At 39.4% G+C, this 23,607-nt stretch overlaps 1 protein-coding gene and 1 non-coding gene across 2 annotated transcripts in view; one reads left to right on the top strand and one right to left on the bottom strand.

Annotated features, from left to right (window-relative positions):
* LOC138765527 (uncharacterized) overlaps positions 1–23,607 on the top strand; it is a 142,874-nt gene that overhangs the window by 46,324 nt on the left and 72,943 nt on the right. The window contains exons 10-16 of the mRNA XM_069942557.1: positions 2,147–2,173; positions 4,309–4,335; positions 5,264–5,299; positions 15,433–15,459; positions 19,845–19,880; positions 21,084–21,110; positions 22,348–22,383. Of these exons, the coding sequence (XP_069798658.1) occupies positions 2,147–2,173; positions 4,309–4,335; positions 5,264–5,299; positions 15,433–15,459; positions 19,845–19,880; positions 21,084–21,110; positions 22,348–22,383 (216 nt within the window). The remainder of the gene's footprint in view (positions 1–2,146; positions 2,174–4,308; positions 4,336–5,263; positions 5,300–15,432; positions 15,460–19,844; positions 19,881–21,083; positions 21,111–22,347; positions 22,384–23,607) is intronic.
* On the bottom strand, positions 20,190–20,296 carry LOC138765577 (U6 spliceosomal RNA). Its single transcript, XR_011358573.1, has one exon. It is a non-coding gene; the product is annotated as a U6 spliceosomal RNA (small nuclear RNA).

Here is a 23,607-nt window from a genome sequence, read left to right as displayed (position 1 = left end):
CTTAAGTCTGTGGAGATGGTGTTGCCATCGTTAGGTAAATCAAATTTTTACATTTGTTGGATGGGTTTACAGCACGTTAGCAAATCAAACCACATTCACAAACTTGCTCAAAAAATATCTAAGAGAGAGCTGAACATTAAATGAAAGTTTCATAAGTAAAAATGTTTTAATGCTAATTGTTGTGGTGTAGTGGCCTGCGCACCGAGACAAGGACCGGCCAGCAAAATCACCGATGAACGCAGTGACTGCCCGGACTTGGGGGTGACACCGGTCATCATCCCGGGTGATCACACAGTGGGAAGATGGGGAACTTTGGCAGGAACGCCGGCCAATCCCAGGCAATGACACGGGGCCCAGATGTCACTGCCTGGGTCCCATATAAGAGCGATGGTCAGAGCAATAAAACCAGTCTCATTTTCCAAGGCTTTGTCGTTCTTCTCCACGGCTACATACCGCGAACACTACAGTGGCCCAGAAGTGTGGGTCGAGGAAAATCTGACATTCTGAATAAATCTTCATTTAATCCACTAATTTTACTAGATTGAGCAAAACACAAAATTGTTGAAGGTAGGAAAATTAGTGTTTTTTTTTCAAATAATGAAGATATCTGTCTGGATAGATTCAGCTCTACCACTGAGCATTAAATCACTGAATGATACATGCGGGATATGACTGTATTGTTGCACACAGAATATTCTCATGGTCTCTCTTTGAGTAGTAGCGCTTTTGACTGAAATATTCTACTTTATATTTTGCTGCTTCTGACACACAAGAACTCTGCTGTGAAATTATGATACTGTGGAGGCCCTTCGCAGCTCCCCCTCGAGTCCTCACAAAATGAAGGACAAGCGCGACGATCCAGCAGGACGCACAAGGTCTGCAGCGCTGCCTTCCAATTGGCCACAACCAAAAGAGCTTAACTGGCATATCAGGGAAAGCAGATCACGAACACAACAATCAGTGCTGAGAGGGCTTTGACCACGCCCCTCATCTTGAGAATAAAAGCAGGGCTGTGAGCGTAATAAAGCTCAGTGTGTTAACTCCACTCAACTGGGTTTGCGTTGTTCTTTCTGGGAACAGTGTGTTCTTTCTAAGCTAACCTGCATGCAGCTATAAACTCTCCTGTGCTATAGGCTCCGCAGAACTATAGCTTGTATCAGCTCGCTACAATACCACATTTAATGCCACAAATGCTGAACACCACCAACATTCTCTTGGGCAAGGGCAATTTTCTTTTTCAACTAGTTGTGTGACAGTGAGTTCTGGGACTGAAAATCATATTCACAATTTTACTCAGAGGGGATTTGGTAATTGTATGGATCATTACAACGAACAGATGAAGGGTTCATTGTACATAAACTATAAAGAAGGCCACCAGGTGTATTTGCACATATTTCTGACAATATTTTTCCAGGCTGGTTTTTGCAAGCAGTTATATTCCCAACATTGGACCCAAATTTACCAAGAATCATACAGACAAAAGAGGCTCCATAAGCTTTAATCTGGAGTAAACAAAACTGACAGAGGTACTAAACCGGCTGATATCTTACATCAGGACCCCGCTAAACCTGCTTAGTTCTGCCAGGAGTGTGTTTGATGCCCAACACCCAAGATGTGTAAAGATAGAACAAAATTCAGTCTCAAAACTTCAGATTCCAGCGTTAATATATAATAGAAATAAATTAAAGTTTATTGGAAAGCAGTCTGAAGGGATTCCCTGAGAGAGTGAGCCAATAAAGCATTGTTTCAAGAGAAGAGTGCAGGGTGGGGGGGGAGGGATCCATGACACATCAAAGTATCAATTTGTGTTTAGTGGAAGAGAAAAGCTCCAACCTACAAAATATTTTTTACATCCATATTTATATTTTTTCAACTGGAGTTTATCATAGGCAGGAAATTTGTTTATATCCACCAAATCAATTGCTTCCCTTTCAAGTTTTCACTCAACTGCTAACTTTACCCCGCTACTTATTGTAAAAGTGTGTCTGAAATCATCGAAGAATACTCAAAAAGTAACTTAGATTTAGACTCGCAGTGAAGCTTCAGTGTGGGATAACGGCAAGCATTGAGATACATGTGTGATTGAGTGATTTTTGTGACCCCATGACTGTATAAATAATTTTGATGTTTCTGTTCTTATTTACAGATGAAGAAATGCGGGAGAAAAATGCAGGTGAAATTATAGCATAAATTCTGCCTTTTAACATTCCTCATACACACCATCGCATAGATTCTTATCCCAATTGGATGATGCCGCTAAAAGGTTTCTAGATTCTGCAGCAACACCAAGAATTTCTCAATGGCCACACCAATGTCATACTGGCATATCCAGCCACTGCCAAATAGAGGTTACCCACAAATTGGAGGAAAAACAGCTCGTATTCCGTCTTGGCAGCCTCCATACAAATCGCATCAATATTGACATCCTCATTGCTTTAAGGTCCCACCAACCCCCACTGATCCCCCCCACCCCTGTCTCTTTTTTTTCCCTATCCAGCTTCCACCTCATTCAGTTTCTTCTCCAATTAAAGAGCGACATTCTCAGCCCCATCTTTTCCCCCAATAACCTTAGCTTCTTTATCTTCTACCCTCCCTCCTATGTCTACCTGTTGTCTCTTAATCTCTTATCTGTTAGCTTTTGCTCCTCCTCTTTTGCCTTCCTCCCTCCCTCCCTCCTCTACCTCCTCCAGCCCCCACATTTTTATTCCACATTCCCGATGAAGGGCTCAGGATCAAGACGTTTTACTGCCTTTTTATTTCTTCTGGGTGCTTCGTGACCTGCTGAGTTTCTCCAGCGCTTTTTTGTATTGTTCATCTTTGTTACTGTTACATTACATATGCCAGCCATTTTATTTAAATTTACCTCCATTTTGCATTTCATCGACGTCAATGAGCATGTTTTTATTGTGACCAATGTATCTATGAAAAAGTTGCTTTTTATTGTGACCAATGTATCTATGAAAATTAAGTGACAGGCTAAACATTTTTTAAATTAAGTTGGAAATTTGTACTATTTAAATATCAAAAAATACTGAAAGTATTCAGCAAAAAGACACATCTGTGCAGAGAGTGATTTAGCTCTTAGATACTGATGATTGTTCAAGTAGTGCAAATTCTTATAGAAGTTCATCAAAATTAAAAAATATTTGTCCCATTTGGTTGGCTCAATACTTTCAGAATGTTCTGTTTTTAATGGAAACGTTCCATCTATTCATTCTTTTCTACCTCTGTGATTCGACAAGTGATAACGTGCATTGGAAGCCAACGACTGTGTCATTGAACTCTAAACTGCATAAAAGAGATATATTTGAGATCACACTGGCATATTGTTTTGCTAATATTGATTTACACATCTTATTTCCAAGATTTCTACAGTTAATTCGTCACTATCGTCAACAACTTCGATGACACATTAGTTATTCTCAACCCACAATGAGAGTTTTCTCATGGCACGACATTGAGGTTCAGTAGTTCAGGCAATATTCTTTTATGGAAGTCATTGGAAAGACACTTTCATTCACTTAGTATGACTTGAATTTCACAAATTAGTATCAAACACAAAACTTTGTCAATAGCAGTTGGCAATCTCCACCACGATATACTTACATTTTAATATCAGCACCAATCGTATAAAAACTTTTATCCTATGTTATTGATTAAAGGGGTAATTCATTCTTCATAGGAACATGCTGGCTGGATCTCCAAGCACACAATAATCAGAGGCAATTCCTGCAAGTGTTTATTTGTTGTCTGATAACCAACCCACCACTCATCCCCACATTTCACTTTCCATTGATTTAGTTTCCACTGCTGCCACTCTCCGCAATTAGTCAAACGCATAAACAGGCAATGAAACAGCCAATAGTTGGAAATTTCAAATGGAGTCCATCAAAAACATAATAAAGCAATTATCCATACTATCAAGTTGGTGAGGTATATGAACAGTACTTCTCATTGTACCACAGTATAAGTGTTTAACTGCTAAACTGTTGGTAAAACTGCTGAAACATTTCTAAGTTAGTTGTAATCACCATTCAAACTAATATTATGAAATAATGCAAATCTGCTGGAGCAATTCAACCTCCAGCAGGTTGTGCGTTGCTCCAGATTCCAGCAACTGCAGTCTTTTGTTGGTCTGTTTTATGAAATCCTGAAGTGTCCCATTGATCAATTTTCTTCTTTTTGTGAAGCGAACCTTTGCACAATTTTGCAGAAAGTCTCAATTAAGTGTTTGCATTAAGGTCATAATTACTGTCACTATTGGTTTTGGTATGCTTAGGGCAGCGTTATTAATTATGTATTATTTAGAGGTACTTTTGGCTGCAAAGGATAAAGGTAAGTGATGTCCACTGAATATGTTTCTCAATTATCTTGTTTCATTTCTAATTTATCTTTATTGGTGTTTCTTTTCAATAGTTTTAATTAATGTTCTCATTATCGATGTATTTTCAAATAGCAGTTATCATGAGCACCTGATTTTCAAGAAGTAATTTTCTTGCCTTTCTCCATGGGCCTTCCGTCCTATATGGCTTCTGGGTTTTTCTGACACCTTCTTTGCCCCTTTGTCCATGTAAGTCACATCACAGATGCTTGGTCTTGATATTGGGTTGAGTTTTTGTGTTTCTCAAAATGATAGAATGTTCTGCTTAAAATTTTCCACCTCTCTGTCTCTCTTAACTCTGATAATATCATGCATAGATCCTAATATTTTGCCGGAACTTATCTGCATCTGGCAATATAATATTTTTTTCATGTGCCTCATTGTCAAAAGTTATTAAAATTATATAACATTACAGGTCATGGAATGGTTTCACACTTTAAAGTTCTTCATGGAATTTTATATTGTTGCTGCATGTTTATTGGGGTTCCTTCGATATTTCTGCCAATTCAACATTTCCTTGATCTGAATACCAATTGCTTCACTGAGATTTGTTTTCACAATTATACCTGCAGCAAAAACTGCCAAATAAAGTGATTATTCCATGACTGTAGCACTCATTAATTTAATTTCTGAATGTCGAAGTATCACTGATTCCTTTTTTTTCTGTTCTATTGGCTTCAACTCAAGAAATGTTGAAACTCAAAACATCCTCGCAACCTGTGATAAAAACAAGGCATGAAATAGAAGCTCCTGATAACCCATTCGGAGGGTGATCCTATGAGAAGACACAATTTATTCAGGTTAATCTCTAATTTAGGAGTGTAAATCAGATGGACATGTGATTTTTTTTCTTCTTTCAGTTTGTGTTTATTATCTCTTCAGAGCTGGAAAACCTAAGAAATGATCTACAAAACAATGGTAAGAAGTCATTTAATCTACGTTGTTGCTTGCAATCATTTTATACACATACCAAGATCGCAGGGAAGGTTCAATTTGTTATAGTCGATTATTTCATTCATCTCAGATATTTGAATGTTCAACGAACATCATTTAATGCAGGGTTCGAATTTCAAAATGACCAGTTTCTCCATAATATGTATTTCATCCACTAATCGGTGCTCCATCCAGAGTAATGGGCCATCCCTTTGACTGGCTGGTAAACAACGATGAGAAACCTGTAGTATCTCTCCTCTTGTTCCACCCCTAACATGCTGCAGAGAGTTTAATTCAAAGCTGGTTGAAGTAGAGTCATAAATGATCCATTCTTTGTGAACAGTAGTGAATGAAACCAAAATGAATAAATGTAATGGAGCAAAATAAAAAATAAATGCAAATGCAAGGAAAAGAAATATCGGTAACAGGTATCTTCAAATGTTGTTTGAAGAAAAGGAAGAACCAGCTTTTTTTCAATTCGGCAGGTCCTTTCAACCGAGATGTTGAAGTCTATGTTATTACAAAATTAATAGATCAGAGACTTCATTATGCAAAGGACAGCTCATAATACAAACCGACATCAAGTTGTCCGATTTCTGAAGGATTCAGGGCACATTTAAGTGTAGTTGCTTAGGCCATTGCTCTACTCATTATATACCCACAACTGTGTGACTAGGCCATCTACAGGTTTGCAGCAAAATCACAAATGGCGATGAGGAAGTGAACAGGAGGGGGATGGTGCAGCTCGTTGAGTGGTGTCACATCAACAACCTTACGTTCAACATTAGCAAAACCAAGGAGATGATTGCGGACTTCAGGAGAGAGCCCAGCCCCCATCAAATCCTCAGTAGAGGAGAAAGTCAAGAACTTCAAATTCTAGGGTGTCAACATCTCTGAGGATCTGTCCTGGAGCCTCCATGTTGATGAAATCATGAAGAAGGACTGCCAGCGGCTATACTTTGACAGGTGTCTGAGGAGATTTGGTATGTTTCTGCAGACTCTTGAAAACTTCTGCAGGTGTATGTGGAGAGCATTCTAGCTGGTTGCATCACTGCTTGGTTATGGAGGCACCAAATCTCAGGACAAGAATAAAAACTCCAGAGGGTTGTTAACTCGGCCTGCGACATCACAGGCAATGGACTTCACTCCATCAAGGAAATCTACATTAGGCAGTGTATTAAAAGAGCAGCCTCTATCCTCTGTTATGAACCCAGAGGACCCCAAATCACAGCAACAATAGATTCACCAAGACAAATGGATACTTAAACAAAAGTTGCTTTTAATTATCTTTAAACATGAAAACAGGATCAAACTATAATCTATTTCTATTAACTTAACCTAACCTAACTTAACCCCCTTCTAATTCTAAGCACAAGTCTATGAAATGTGTTTGAGTTCAAAAAAGTTCTTTGATTAACAGCCCAATCTCCCTTCTCACTCCTCCAAGTTCACTGGTATCAGGCAATTTTTAAACTGGGCACAGAATTTAACATTTATATATTTCACCAGGCTTTGGGGCTTGAAAGGTAAATGGTTACTGCTCAGGAAGGTTTTCAGAGAGCAAGATTTGTTGCTCGTTGGACACAAACTGATTCCTTCTGATCAGCCATGTCAGTGTCTTGCCAAAGAAACTTGCCCCATCAGGGTTTTCCAGATGATAACCTCTTTCTTTCAGCTCACCACAGAGTTATTTTTCTGTTTCCCTTATTTCAAGTGAAATATTATACAGTCAGCCATCTCTTCTTGTATGGACCACAAAGGCTTTGAACAGGCTGAACTAAGAAGTTACAATTCGTCTTCAAAATGTGGTTTTTCCACAAGCTTGTCAGCTTGTCACATTCCAATCCCAGATGCTGCTGCTAAATTGTAGAATTGTAGATCTGAATGCTCTCTCTCTTTCTCTCTCGCTCTCTCTTTCTCACTCAGATAAAACATGACCATCTTAGAACAGCCAACTGCACTCAGACAGACTGTGGGTCTGGACCTAAGGTTGACTTGAGTGAACAGGTTGACTCAATTCCAGTGATACTCATGTAGAAGGAATGATATAATATATTGAAGAGGAAGCTTTGTGACCAACTTCTACATCCAATTCGTATGTTTCATGTGGTATTTTGAGCTGCAAAGTAAGTATTTCCAGATCACCAAGGTTTATGCATTGCCTTTGTTCAAGTTCAAGTTTATTATCACAAGATCATAAGATAAAGGAACTAAAATAGGCCATTTGGTCCATCGAGTCTGTTCTGCAAATCCACCCTGAGCTAAACTGTTCTCACTTCTAATTCCAATTTCTTGCCTTTTTCACATATCCTTTGTAACCTTGACTAATTACATTCTTGTCAATCTCTCCTTTAAACTCCCCCAGTAATTATGCCTCTACAGCTGTATGTAGCAACAAATTCCACAAATCCATGATCTTTTGGCTAAAGAAATTTCTCCTCATTTCAGTTTTAAATGGGTACCTGCTAATTCTAAGACCGTGCCTTGTTCTGGATTCACCCACGAAGGGAAACATTTTATTTACATCTACTTTGATCAATCCTTTCAGCATTTATAGGTTTCTATAAGATCGCCTCTCATTCTTCTATATTCCAATGAATATAGTTCAAGAGCTTCTCAATATTCCTCATGTTAGCCCCTGAATCCTGGTAATTTTTTTCTGAACTTTCTCCAACATTATTACATCCCTTCTAAGATAAGGGGGCCAAAACTGCACACAGTACTCCAAATGAGGTCTCACCAGTGGCCCATAGAGCCTCATCAACACCTCTTTACTCTTATACACTATTCCCCTTGAAATGAATGCCAACATAGCATTTGCTTTTGTTTTACTGCCGATCCAACCTGGTGGTTAACTTTTAGGTTATGCTGGACGAGGACCTCCAAGTCCCTTTGCACTTCCAAATTTTGAATTTTCTCCCCATCCAAATAATAATCTGCCCGTTTATTTCCTCTTCCCAAATGTGCAACATTTCTCAACATTGTATTTGCCCACTCTATCAAGCTGTCCAATTCTCTCTGCCACCTTTTGGTTTCTTCAATGTTTCCCACTCCACCACCAATCTTGGTGTCATCTGCAAACTTCGCCACAAACCAAATCTAAATCATCAATATACATTGTAAAAAGAAGTGGCCCCAGCACCGACCCCTGCGGAACACCACTAGTAATTGGCAACCAACCAGAACACAGTCTTTTTATTCCCACCCTTTGCTTCTGCCTATCAGTCAATGCTCCGCCCAATCTAATATCTCTCCTGTTATTCCATGGGCTCTCTTCTTATTAAGCAGCCTCTTAATGTGGCACCTCGTCAAAGGCCTTTGAAAATCCAAATATACAACATCCACAGCCTCTCCCTTGTCCATCCTACTTGAGATTACCTCAAAGAATTCCAATAGGTTGGTCAGACAGGATCTTCCCTTCATGAAACCATACTGGCATGCACCTCAAGGTATTTCATAACCTCGTCCTTAAGGATCGACTCCAATAACTTCCCAAAAACTGACGTCAGACTAATAGAACTATAATTTCCTTTTTTCTGCCTCTCTCCTTTCTTAAACAGTTGAACTGCATTTTCAACTTTCCAATCCTCCTGAACCATGCCAGAGTCTATTGATTTCTGTAAAATCAATTCCAATGCCTCCACAATCTCCAAAGCCACCTCATTCAGAACCTGTGTGTGCACCTCATCTGGTCCATGAAACATCTGTTTTTAGTCCACTCAGGTTACTAAGCACTATCTCTCTAGTAATCCTGACTGTACTTAATTCTATTCCCTGAGACCACGGACTATCAGGTATATGGCTATTATCTTCCTCAGTGAAGATTGACACAAAATACTTATTTAATTCATCTGCCATCTCATCATCTGACTGTATGTGTACAAGCTGACAAAACATCATTTCTCTGGACCACGGTACACACACATGCACATTCAGTACAAGGACTGCCTAAAGAAATCTCTTGGTGCCTGCCACATTGACCACCGCCAGTGGGCTGATAACGCCTCAAACCGTGCATCTTGGCGCCTCACAGTTTGGCGGGCAGCAGCCTCCTTTGAAGAAGACCGCAGAGCCCACCTCACTGACAAAAGGCAAAGGAGGAAAAACCCAACACCCAACCCCAACCAACCAATTTTCCCTTGCAACCGCTGCAATCGTGTCTGCCTGTCCCGCATCGGACTGGTCAGCCACAAACGAGCCTGCAGCTGACGTGGACTTTTTTACCCCCTCCATAAATCTTCGTCCGCGAAGCCAAGCCAAAGAAAAGAAAGAAAAGAAAAGACATAGCACATAATAATCACATACATACATAAAGATATAATTGTAAATAAATATATAAATATTTTGTAACGATTTACTCGGTTACAGGATAAAGTTCATCAGTCTCACAGCCCACAGAAATAAATTATTACCTATCCTGCCAGTATTGATGTTGATGCTCCTGTACTTTCTTACTGATGGCAGTGAATCGAAGTTACAGTGTGCTGGATGGAAACGGTCTTCAGTAATTATTTGTGCACTATTTAAGCAATTCTCCCACTAAATGTCCTCAATAAAGGAAAGGGAGACCCAAGCAGCTTCTTGGCTATTTTGATTATCTCTTTTTTAATTCAATTTGATGTTTTGTAGCTACCATACCACACAGCTAGGCAGGACACTCTCAATTGTTCTGTAAAATATTGTCAAGATGACCATTATTACCTGTGGAAAAGTCATTCCTCTTCTCTTGCACTTTGCACTAACAACTTGACTCACTCCCAAATTTTGGATAAAATTAATATTTTAACAATTTGATATGCCACATAATCTTTGTCTGGACAAATGGTGACCATTCTTTAAAATGTTCAAACGTGCTCATTCTTAATAACACGAACTTACATCACCATTAGTACGGGAACTGAAAGAAAAAGATGTAGGTAAGATGTCTAAGAATGTATCTGGTTTCAAAGTAAGTCCCAAAAAACTAATGTTCTATTCCCCACTCACCATAGATCTAATAAGTGTTTGCTTTATGCTTAGAAAGCATGCTGTTTATCCAAAATTTTACTCCAGATTTGTGCACCCCCCCCCCCCGAAACACCTATCACCCACTGACATCTCCCCATCCCCTTCTCTTTCATACTACTTAACTTCACCCTCATTTCCTCATCCTGAAGTAGAGTTCCACCTGAAACTAACTTTCAATTTCTCGCCATTAGCCCATTGAGTTCATCCATGGCTTCATTTTCTTTTGCTCTTGGTGAAAAAATTGGCAAACTCTTGTCTTTCCAGACAGATATAATAACTTGTTTTGGTTCGTAATTGTAATAATTGTAATAGCCATTGGTTAGCGCAACAGTTTTAATCATTTTAAGTATTTTTTGGTATATTTTATTTTAATTTTCATAGATGCGTCAAAAAATCATAATCTTTTTTAACAATCATGTAACACGCAGAGTCTGTATCTATAACCCCCCCCCACCCTTGTACAACTGAATTACTTCGATAGCAAAGCAAAAAAACACCCCATAAATTCCCCCCTCCTCTTTTGCCCCTCCCAGTTTATCTTTACCCAGCCCCCTCCCAGCTATTTTGAGACATGCCCAATATACCCATCTACCACTTGTATCTCTCTCCCTTTCCTTGATCTCCCCATATTCAATCTTACTTCTAATATACATTTATCTTTAAACATTAACGTATGGGAAAAAAATCCCCCCTCGTATTCCTCACAATCACAATATTTACAGTCCATCTTTCCCCTGATTCCCTCTTTCTACCTTATTTACATTTACGTTTAATCCTGAACCAATGGTAGGGTTCTTACAAAGCCCATTTTCTCCTTTGGATCCTTAAATAAACTTTCTTTCTCCTCCCGTCCTTATTATCATCAGTGTTGCCGGATGATGGAGGGTAAACTCGATTCCTTTTTGTTTGAGGCTCTTTTTAACCGGATCAAACTCCCTCCTGCATTTCAGTAATGCATTGCTTATGTCCAGGTAGAATAAAACCTTTCCCCCCCTCATATTCCACTGGACCCCCCCACTAGCCTTCACACCCACTGTCACCACTTGTAAAACCCAGTCTCTATCCTGGTAGCAAAGGAGCCATATCAGGATAGAGTATGGCCATTGGTTTGGTCCTGGTTAGTGGGGGGTCCATTCTTTTCTTAGATTATTTCCAATTTGTTCCCTCCCCAGTGTATCTGGGATCCACTTTTTCAGGAACTCCACAATATCTCTCCCCTCCTTACTCTCCTTCACCCCCACAATTTTAACTGAATTCCTCCTGCTGATGTTTTCTAACGTATCTCTCTTCTCCCACATCCTTACCCTTTCTCTTGCATCCATTTTGTTCTCTCTCTTGTCCAATCTTTCTTCCACTCTCTCAATTCTCTCTTCTGTTTCAGATACCTTTTCTTCAGGTTTTCCAGCCTGATTGCCCCCTGCTCTGCCACCAGTGTTTTCAAAGTTATTTTTATCTGGAAATTGACCTCCAGTATCACTCTGGCAAAAGGCATCAAGCCCTCTGCTCCCTTTATCTGCCTTTTACCTCTAGGTAATATCCTTCTTTTACTCCCTCATTCTTTTTCTTCCTCTTCTTCCTCCTCCTCCATCTCGCTTACCAACTCCTCCACCTCCCTTTCTGAATCCAGGCCATCCTGCCATGCTAATTTCCCATCGAATCCCCTCTGGCCATGCTGCTCCTGGAGTCTTCCAGGTCCAACACCTTGATGCCTTGGACTCGGTCTCTTCACGCCCGCTAGCTAGAGCAACCTTACCATGTAAGTCCTTGCTTTCCTTTACTTCTTCCAGCCTGCGGGATCTTTCCCTCTGCTGAAGCCAGTGACCCCTGCTGATTCCACCTCACCTTGACTCCCCATCCTTGGGACCTCGAATCTCCCACGCCCAAAATTGCTCCGGTCACCACCCACATCACCGCCCACTCCGTGACTTGTCTCCCCCAACCTTTTTCCCTTGAATCTCACACACCTTGTCGTTGCCTGCATTGCCGTCCACTTTTCCTCGGCTCTGACCCCGGCTCCCCAAACCGTCTGCATCCAACAGCAGTCCCATCATCGCCCGCATCACCAACAGCTCTTCAGCTAGACCCCCACAACCTCGGGCCTCCGCACTTCCCACGTCAGACAGTGCTCTCGCCGCTTTGGTCGCATCCTTTCCCCAGTCCCCTTGAGATCCAACCTTATCAGGGCCATCCTGTCTCTCTCACCCAGGTGAGTCCCATTCCCTCAGGAAGCTTCAGGGCTCTGTTGTCACTACCACTGCCACCAACATCCCGCTAGGCCCCAGGTCAGCCTCTCCACATCCTCCACACGGTGAGTCCCTTCCTCTATCCTGTCTCCTCATTATTTTTTCCATCTTTTTTTTTCTCTTCTCTCTCTTTTTTTCTCTATTTGTGTTCTTGCTTGTTTTCCTTATTTTCGGTGACTTTTTATTTTAGGGGATCCTCTTGAATCTATCCTTTATTCTCTTTTCCTCAGGGAGCTTTTGGATCATCTTACAAACCCCTTGACGCTATCTTGGATACCCCTCCATTTTAAATGTTTCTCAATAAACCTCGAAGCCAGGGAGTCTGCTTTGGCTGGCTTTAATATTAAACAATGCACTTCTGATTGGTGTACCCGGCTCCACAGTGTGCCTCACCAATCAGAATGCAGCAGTGCTCATGCACAATGAAAAGAAGGACCAGTTAATATTGATGTTGCTCTCAGTGGATGTAGGAATAGACAGAAATTGTGACTCAGTCTTGTCGTATTTTAAATATTTTTAAACAGAACTCCAACAAGTAAAGAAGAATTTTACAGATTGTAGTGAGCGAAGACATGACATTTTTTAATTTTGACAAGTTAACATGAATTAAAGTCTTTGTGTAATCAATGAATCTAAATCCAGACACAAAAACACATTATCACATTAAACTAAGAATTGGTGGATTTGTTTCCAAGACTGATTATTGTGTATAGTCTAGAATTGGAGGCACTAAGTCAGAAGCAAGACCAGCATACTTCAATTTACTGTCTTTCCAAGCATACTATTTTGGAGAAGAAATAGAATAGCATTTCCTGGAATGATGAGCCGGTTCTAAACCTGGGAAGAATTGAAATTTGTACAAAAAAAACATAATTATTCGCCAGTGATAAATGCATCGGAAATGAGATTCTATTCAACCGAACTGTTTATTCCACTGCAATATAATGGGCACCTACTGATGATACAAACATTACCTTTCCAAGTCAAGCTCACTTTCAAATTTCGTTACTTTCCTCTCATAAAGCGTGCTTTGAATTCTACATCTGTTCTTCACACAGACAATGAAATGTTAATGGTAAATACTATTTGATCTTCCATCTGGAATAATATTCAATTGAGGGCATACAAGTATTTTGTCCTTTGCTTCTATGATCGCCAGAATATTCTCAAATCAACCATTTGTAAAATTATCGCTCGTGCTTTAACTCCTTAAACATTTCTGTTGGGCAAAGGAATGATTACCTATATAAAATTGAAGACAAGTCTGTTGGGTAAACCATGGCAATGTTCTCATAAATTGGGGAATGCTGCAAATATTTTACCAAGAATGTAAAAATATATGGAATGAGAAGTAGTTTAAAATACATGACCAAAAAGTGCACAACAGTCACTATTTATTTTGATACCTGTTGCAGAAAAAAAGTTATCTTGGACACAGAGGAAAGTTTCTGAGGAAAACCTTTATCTGCAAGCATGATATCATGGAAAAGCTAGTCTTCTCCGGTCTAAGCCTCTGAACTGTGAGAAAAAGCACACACATTTATCTCCAAAATACAAATGATAAGAAAACATTCCTCCCAAGAGAACAAAGGAGCTTTACAACATGTTTCAAGCATCAATCAGTTTGAAGGCCATGTGGCTTATCATGTATAGGGAAGCAGAGCAGAACATAATGTTTGCAAAAAAACAAGCTGATATCACATCTATCTCGAAGTGCAACTAATTTATTGTCAGCAACTAGGGGAGGATAAGTGAGAAGCTAGAAAACTAATCGAACCTTTGTCAGGAGCAGGCAGCATATGGATCCCTGCAGAATTAGTAATTAAGCAATCCAAACTTAAAATTTTCTCCTACAATACCAAAATTAATGCATTTATCGCCAATACTTCCCATGGATTTTTAAGATATGACTTAGAAAGTATTCTGTCTGGATGCATTACAGCTTGGTGCAGGAATGGGTCTGCCAAGATGGCACGAAATCGTAGTATTGAATTCAGCTCAGGGAAATATGCCAGTTGAATTTCTGCACTTCACATTGCCTCTGGAAAGCAACCAACACATTTTAAAAAAGGATTCCACCCCTGTCAATTTCTCTTGTCCTTGCTTCCCATCTGGCAGATCACATATGATTTTGGAAATATGAATCAGAAGAATAATGATAGTCAATTTCTTCCCTGTTGTATTAGCTTCTCGTATGTAAAATTATGCTGAATTTATACTGTTTTAGTGAAGCTTTTGTTCATAACACAGTGTTCTGTATTTTGTTTTAATCTGCATTCTGTATTGCACTTTAAGGATTAGATGACCTCTCTGAACAACACAGCAAACACAGATTTTAGCTTTATTTTGGTACAAGTGATAATAAACAATACAATCAATACAGTTAAAAATAAACATTATTGTAACATTTTGGAAAAAGAAGCATGAAGTGAATATATGAGTGTGAAGCGCTGTGGTGCAGCAATCAAACACAAAACCCGAGAAGACTGTGCTACAGGCTTTAATCAGCTTAAATTTGAACACCAGCCTCTTTAGCCTCTGGTTCTGCGTGCCCGACTGATTTAGGAAGGGGCCGGCTCGAGTCTTTATTATGGGCTGGTGATTGACAGTCGGCAGGTGGGGCCAGCCTCCCAGGTTGCCTACCTGCAGGTACAGTGGCCGCCCCCTGCAGTAGGCCGGTAGGAGTGTGGCTATAGCAGTGGTTGTATCACCACCACAAGACCTTCAGTAAAACTGAAACATCAGTGGAAATTAAATGTGTTTTCTTTTCCAGTGACAAAGCGTAACCCTTCCAAATCTGTTGTGGCATTGCCCAAATGTCACAACCCAATTTTATGGCCATTTTAATCTTGTTCTTCTTTTAATCAGAAAATACTCTGACCAGCAAATTCAAAGGTAAGAGCAGAAATGTGTCTGTTTTTCTCTGCACCAACCTATTATTCTTCCCTTCTCCTCAGCCTTGTAACTCAGGCGCCTGCCTGATTTTTACTCATACTGGGAAAAGGCAGTCATCCAGTATATCTATCCTCCTACGGGTGCTTCAAAACCTGGTGAATTCCTCCAGTTTTTCTGTCTTTTTACTATTCGTAGCATCTGCAGACGTTCATGCAAGGCATGGGCAGAGTTGATGTAGGAAGATTGTTCCCCATGGTGGGAGAGTTCAGGACAAGAGGGAACAATGTCAGGATTGAAAGGTGTCCACTTAGAACAGAGATGGAGGAATTTCTTTAGCTAGAGAGTGGTAAATCTGTGGACTTTGTTACCATAGGTGGTTGTGGAAGTCGTCATTGAGTGTATTAAAGGCAGGTCATTGATTACCCAGGATATTAATGGTTATGGGCAGTGGGTCTGAGTTGGGAAAATAGATACACTCATGATTAAATGGCAGGGCAGACTCGATGGGCTTCATAGCCTATTTCTGTTCCTATGTCTAATGGTCTTATGTTCTTAAAATGTCAGTACTGGAGCCATCTCAGTTTTGTATTGAGCGGAACAATCAGAAATGACACTCTGGTGGAATCTCACTCAGAAATTCTGTAATTTGTTGATATTTATCTGGGGAATTCAGATCATCTCTCCCATTTTCAAGTGCAGAGACTTTTCGCATTTCATATTTCACTCTCAAGTATCTTCCTATTTTACCAGTCAACTTATGCTTTCCCGAACATTGTTGCTAAACTTCCAACCTCTCAAGAGTTCACTGCTGTTATCAAATTCTGACTGAATAGCCTTAAGCGAGCAAAGAAAACACATTTGGTGCCTGAACTGAAAAGATATTCTAACTTCTAGTTTGTCTGCAGGGAAACAGCCTCTGCCTGCTGAAAACCGGTTCCCTGCGAAGCGCGGAATTTTTTCTTCTGATCAGAAGCATTAAAATCCATTCTGACATTTGCTTTCAGGGCCAGGATTGACAAGCTCTCAGGCCACCCCCCCCCCCCCCGCCTCACCCCGTCCCCCCTCATCAATGACACCCACTGAGCAGACTAGACTTCTGGAAACACCTCTCAAAGTAACAAAACACAAAAGTAATTGGAATATTAAAATGACAATCTATATAAAGAAATTAAAATATTCTAAAACAAGACATAGATGAGCAACAATGTACACTAATGATACAATTATATGCAATCAATTAAACAAAAATTGTAGTGGCAGTTCTCTCTGCTGTAGTTTATTCTCATTGAATAGAAACAGAAGGCTATAAATCTCGTGTAGGCATGTTTCCAGTCAAAGAGAAAGGAAATGTAAAGAAGCTTGTGCTTCACCAATGACTTCCTGAGAAGTAAAATGACAAAATGCATTTGGCCAGGGTCCAACATTCAACTGAATTTAAGTTCAAAATTTCAAATTCCTTTGGTCCTGTAATCCCTCATTGGAACAGTTTGTTGATGAGCTACCATACTCGATCAATAGTTCATTCTAAATGCAAACCTGGTGCCGTTATCTAACTATGTAGATGCTTAGCCGACGATGTTGCTCTGCATCAACTACTGTCTGAGCCCTGCGCACTTTTGCTGTTCTTGAAATAGAGGGAATTAACACTAGCAACTGTGGTGATACACCACTAGCCTACTGCAGGGGGGCGATATCTGTACTTGCAGGAAGACCTCTGGAGGACAGACTACACCTGGCAGGCTGTCAATCAGCTGACCTGAATAGACTCCTCGGGAGCTAACTCCACCTGGCTGGCTGTCAATCACCCGACCAGGATATAGTCCTGAGCCAGCCTCTCCTGAGCCAGTCACTCGGGAGCCACCATCACAGCCACTACTGTAGCAGGGACTTTTAGCCAAATAAAGCCTGTGGTACAGTCTTCGAGTTTGTGTCTGCTCACTGCACTGCAGTACATCACAGCAACTACTTCAGTACTCAGTACCAAATTGATTCAACATTAATCGCTCTGCTCCACCAATCCCTTAATTATTTCACCAAACACTCACCATAATGTGTCTGAGGAAGCATTATTACTTGGTTTGTCCTCAATATCTGTAAGTTTCACATGTTGTTTAATTTACTTAAATTAAAGTAAATTAAGTTTTCTGCAGCACTGTGTTGTTCAGATGCTGATTTTACCCTTTGTGCTTTTCTGAGATCACTCTAAGGTCACGTGTATGTGTATTAAAGCAAATGCAATACAATGCATTTAGGTCTCAACCATTTTACTAGTAAGTAAGCAAGAGTGTGATATTCAGCAGTTATCAAGTTGAGTGAGATATCAATACATGTAAAATATTACCAGAGACAACCCTTATGCTCTCTTTCCAAATATTGTGATGTGATTTGTACCATTCCACACTCCTCGAAAAAAATAAGACAATACCTCCGACCAGGGATGTGTGTGTGTGTGTGTGTGTGTGTGTGTGTGTGTGTGTGTGTGTGTGTGTGTGTGTGTGTGTGTGTGTGTGTGTGTGTGTGTGTGTGTGTGTGTGTGTTGTGTGTGTGTGTGTGTGTGCAGAGAGAGAGAGAAAGAGAGAAATAGAGAGCAAATGAAAGCGAGATAAAGACAGAAAGGGGAGAGAGAGAGGGAGATCAAGGAGAGAGGGAGGTAGAGTGAGAGAGAGAGAAAGCGTGTTCAAAAGCTACATTGTAACCAAGGCCAATTTCACGATGAGAAGGTAGTTAGAGATGAGTATAGACCAAACAATGACTTATTGAGCACCCCACTGTTTTGAGCACAAACTTATTGAAATTGTTGTTTTAAGAACCCATTGAATTATTTTCATCAAAAATCACAAAAAGCAACATACCAAAAAATCCAGAGATCTTTCTTCTAAGTAATATGAGAAGTAAAGAACTTGGACTCGATTTGGATGGAGCACAAAAAAGATTTATTATGATAGCCTTAGCTGTAGCAAAAAAATGTTATTCTGTCAACCTGCAAATTAGAAGAGAGCCTGAGAATACAGCAATGGTACATAGAAATGAATAAATGCATTCCATTGGAAAAAAATAACATATAATTTAAGAAATAACAGTATTCGAACAAATTTGAGAACCGTACATGGAACACAATAGAAAAGTCCTACCGCGGACCTCCAACACCTAAAATGACAGAAGGAGAGGAAGACGAAATGAACTGACCCAGTATGTAAAACTAGAAGACACAAATTTTCATTGTGTGACGATGTTGTTTAATGGGTTTAATGTATCATAAAGGTTGAATGTTGAGTGAGTGGGGGGGGGGTGAGGGAGGGGGGAAAAAGGGGAGAAAATGACACTGTATATTCAAGAGGGAAATGTCTGTGTGTATTTTGGTCAGTATGGATCATAGTGTGAAAAATAAAAAAAATTAAAAAAACAATATTTATCCTGCTTAGTATAGTTTTCTAATTGTCATTTGTAATATTACAATTTTAAGCCATGTATGGAAACATCTCACAGTTGAGAGCCTGAAAAATCATCAATGGGCAATTTCCCAGACTAAAATAATTACATGTCAATTGCTTAAGATGCCATAATAATTATTGCCTACTTTGGTACATTCTTGATTAACTTGTAATTTCTTGGATTGACCAATATGCATGTGTGAGTTCTCCATGAGAATAAAGGTATTTTCGTAAGGACTGGCTTTATATATATCGCTATTTAAATCTGCATGAGTACTTCTGAATATTTATTTTTGTCAATCATTGTTCAGTCACTGGACACTCAGATATGCTAAGTCTATTAATATTGCCACAGTTATATTAATAATGTGTTATTTTTGCCTTGTTGAGCTGTTACTTTTATAATTGCCAATCCATGATAGGTGAAAACATTCGTACACCAGTTTGAAAGATTAGAATAAATAGTTTCACGAGTTGGAATTTTCTGGATTATCTCAATTTCTGGATCATAGTGGCTGTGTCTTGGATATCTTACTTAATTTGAAACTAAATATTCGCTTTTAGTTGGATTCGCTTGTTCAGATAGCATTGAGTCCAGTTTTGCTTTAACTAATCAAGCATTCATTATCAAAGCCCTTTACAAAATCACATTATGATATCCCATGGGATAAATCTGCTTGAACTCAGGTCCATATATTTCATTTCTACTCATCTCTGCATGTGGTCACATCCCTCCTTGCTCTTCTGTTTTATATGACAGGACTTGTACAAAGGTATATTAAGCTGCATTTTATTGACAAAAGTGCTGAGAGGATAGGCCTGACTGTAAACTTCATCCATTTTGCTATAATAAGAAATAATGGCTTCTGTTAACTTTCAGTCTGAATGAAGCTCGTGCAATACAATTTGTCTGCTGCACCAATTTTTTTTAACCCGCATTTCACTTGTTGGCAGAACTGAAACAACTGAAAGAAAGTATTCAAGATTTTCGTAAGTCTATTCAACTTTGAAATTCCAAAGCACCATGGTTAAAATGCACATTATTAATATTATTATGTTTGAATATTAAATTCAGCTCACGGTCATCCATTCATCAATGTCCAAAGCTGCGCATTTTCAATTCCATTACCCTTACATTGTAATGAATTTTGGAGTTTAGCTCTCTGTCAACAGGTGTCCATATTATTTGCTTAATGCATTGGTGTCACTAGGGGGGGCTGCCGTCAGAGGGGGTGACACCAAAATTACTGTCTATTTTTGTGCAGTGTTTCAGCAGAATTTTTCTCATTTTTTAAATTAAAAAATATGGAACGCTTCACGAATTTGTGTGTCATCCTTGTGCAGGGAACATGCTAATCTTCTCTGTATCATTCCAATTTTAGTATATGTGCTGCCAAAGCAAGCACTATTATTTTTTTATAAAAATATCCCTGTCATTAGTTATAACCATAAAAACATTTTCCGTAAGCCCAGCTTACATGTGTCAATGTACCTACAGGTTAAACTCTATGCTAATTTACTTATTGAACTATCTAATGCGCTCTAGTCAGAGCTGTCATTATTACCCAATTACAATGATACTTCGAATCGCTTGGTTTCGTCTGCACATGCTACAACCACGCGCTGTTGTTTTCATTGCAGCTGGTGTTTTTATAGTTGCTGCTTTTGTCAAATTTTATGGTGTTTTAGCTATAATATTTGTGATTTATGGGTAATTTAGTACAAAAATACATTACTAAGGCTTCTGTATGGTCTGGTACTGAAGGAGGTCCTGGGGGAGGGGGGGGCGGGGGGAAGTGACACTATGAGTTGATGTTCCAGGTGACACCAAGCCTCATGACGCCATTGCTTAATCCTATTATGATAAGAAATTTTTGCACATATTCTCGCTGACGATTTTACCTCAAGGCTTTCCACAAATACTTTGGTGTTTTCGGGGTCTTACTGACTGCATTAAGAGCAGTAAAATGCCAATACTGCATTCAAGAAAACAAAACTATCCAGTTCAAACCTCCAAAACATTGGAGCATGCTGAAACTTTTAAAACATTGGTGAGAAGATTGCATAAAATATAATCATGAATGAAAATGTACCCGCGTGAATATCAATAAATTTTTTCCGTAATTCTAAGTAGTTATCATTTTCCATAATATTGTTGTTTGATGACTAACACTGCCCTTCATTGGCCACCAGAAAATAAGCTGAGCAGCAAGGATAAAGGTAACGATATGTGTCGGATTGGGCTGTAATGGAAATTGTGTCTATCCTTTGGTATATCTGCATCTATTTTAAAAGCATATGGACTAGAAAAGCATCTTGAGTGATAGCACAATCCACAAGGAACAACAGTGAATCCACATCTAATCCATGCGTTATCCAAGTGATACATGGAACACAACTCAGAAACATGGCCAATTACTCTAAATTAGTGCGATTTCTATTAAAGTGATTTAATAAATCTGAACTAGTACTACAAAATAACTTTATGTCATCAATTAAGTAATGTCATAGTTAATTAATTGTTGGCTCTTCTCGAGATGTCCGTTTCCTGCGAGTAAAGATTGATATACACAACAAAAGAGAGAGCGTAATTGAAAAAAGAATAAAAATGGGGGCTGGGGGGGGGGTGGGCTGTGGGGCTCGGGCACAATGAAGAGCAACAGTTCAGACCAAACATGAAAACACAATGTATTGTTATACTTTTTTCAAAACAATTGTCACCTTTTGATGACTCTTTGAAATTGAACCACAAGAATATGAGGCTGTTTGTTGGGTCATGGGACATGAAATGAATCGTGTGCCAGAGGCTATAAATAGTTCTGCGTTGATGTAGGTTTCTTTTCCCTGCAGCCTTAGCCTGCAATTCTGTAAAGAGAAGGCTGAATGTCTGGGATGAGCTGAAATGCTGATACAGTGGCCTGTCGCTACATTGATTAGAATGAAATTTAACAGTGAAACAGAAAGAAGAGTGCTATCCAGCAATAATGAGCAGCTTCATAAAAATAGATGTTCACAGGCCACACAGTAGAAGGAAAACTAGAAAATGGAATAAAATCTTATCATGAAATGGAATAATGTGTTCATCACCAATGGGGGGGAAAAAGAAAAGAACAACAGAAATGTATACATCAACGTTAACTGAAGCGAGATGATGTAAGAAATATGGAGAATATATTAACATCTGTGATTCAGCAAGATGAAACAGACAAGTAATTTAATTTTAAACTGTATATGTGCCTTGAAAGTATTGAAGATGGAAATGTATATTTTAAAAAAACCAGAAGTAAACATTTGAATTCATAGCGAGATACAGAAAAATAGTATTTAAGCTGGAGAGTAGATTTCAATAGCTTCATGCATGTCATTCAAAAATGATCAGTTTCAGTTAGTAAATGGAATTCAAATTGGTTTGATGGTACTTCCAACAATCTCTTCCCGTTCCACCTTTCCATCCTAGAACTTGAAAAAATCAGAAGTAGTCTGCTCGATTGTGGTGAGTCAATAAAAAGTGTCCAAAAATTAGCCTTCTTACCATCTTCCTTTCAATGCAGATATTGTGCATACCCACATGTTGTGGGTTCAAGGAGCAATGAGTGTGGATACATGCAGGATCTTTATTAAAACACATGTAAGGGGGCACAACAGGGATAACACACTCCCTGTTGTATCAATCGCACAACGCAGTATAATCAATCACATTAGACTTAACACTACCGATACTAGCAACTGCGTGCAGTCTTATAACAACCAAGGATTTCAATACACTACCTGCAGTTCCTTGTCTAATGTGGGCACTGCTCCAATGCTATCTACAACACTAATGTGCAACAGCCCCGATCCCTACAACTCCTCCAGTGTTGTCCACAGTTCGCAACCTGGAGTGGAGCACTCAGGACCGAAGAGCAAAAGAGAAAGAGCTACTGCATGTGGTGTACTTTATAATACAGTAAGCTGGAGGGTCCGGCCCAGGTTATCACAAGGTGCACTAATGGATGGGTGGAATCCAACCTTGATTGGCAGGTGATGCAGCTTCCGACTTGGTACCAGATTGATAAGTCATGTGACCCTCCAAAATCCACATTCCCACCAGGTTCCAGACAGAGAGGTCACATGGCCCTCCACAATCCACAGTGCCCTCCATAATGTTTAGGACAAAGATACTTTTTAAAATTTGCCTCTGTGCACCACAGTTTTATATTTGCAATCAAACAATTCACATGGAATTAAAGTTCACATTCCAGATTTTATTCAAGGTTATTTGTAAACATTTTGCTTTGACTATGTAGAAATTACAGCACTTTTTATACATAATCCACTCATTTCAGGGCACCATAACGTTTGGGACATTAGGCTTCATAGGTGTTTGTGAGTACTCGGGCATGTTTAATTGCTTCATTGGTGCAGGTATAAGAGAGCTAGGCTTGCTTCTAAGATTTTGATCACCTTTGGCAACTGTAGTTGCCATTTTTCAACATGAGGAACAAAGTTGTGCCAATGAAAGCCAAAGAAGTCGTACTGAGGCTGAAAAACAAGAATAAAACAGTAAAAGACAATGTCTAAAAATCAGCAATTTGGAACATCATTAAGAAGAAAGAGCGAACTGGTGAGCTCAGTAATCGCAAAGGGACTGGGATTCCTATGAAGAACTCACTGTTGATGACAGAAGAATTCTCATCATAATGAAGAAAAATCCCCAAACGTATGTCTGATAGATCAG

Source organism: Narcine bancroftii, chromosome 5 (assembly GCF_036971445.1).
Source record: "Narcine bancroftii isolate sNarBan1 chromosome 5, sNarBan1.hap1, whole genome shotgun sequence".
Lineage (NCBI taxonomy): Eukaryota > Metazoa > Chordata > Chondrichthyes > Torpediniformes > Narcinidae > Narcine > Narcine bancroftii.
The sequence above is the reverse complement of the archived record's forward strand: the minus strand, read 5'-3'. Positions and strand labels throughout refer to the sequence as shown.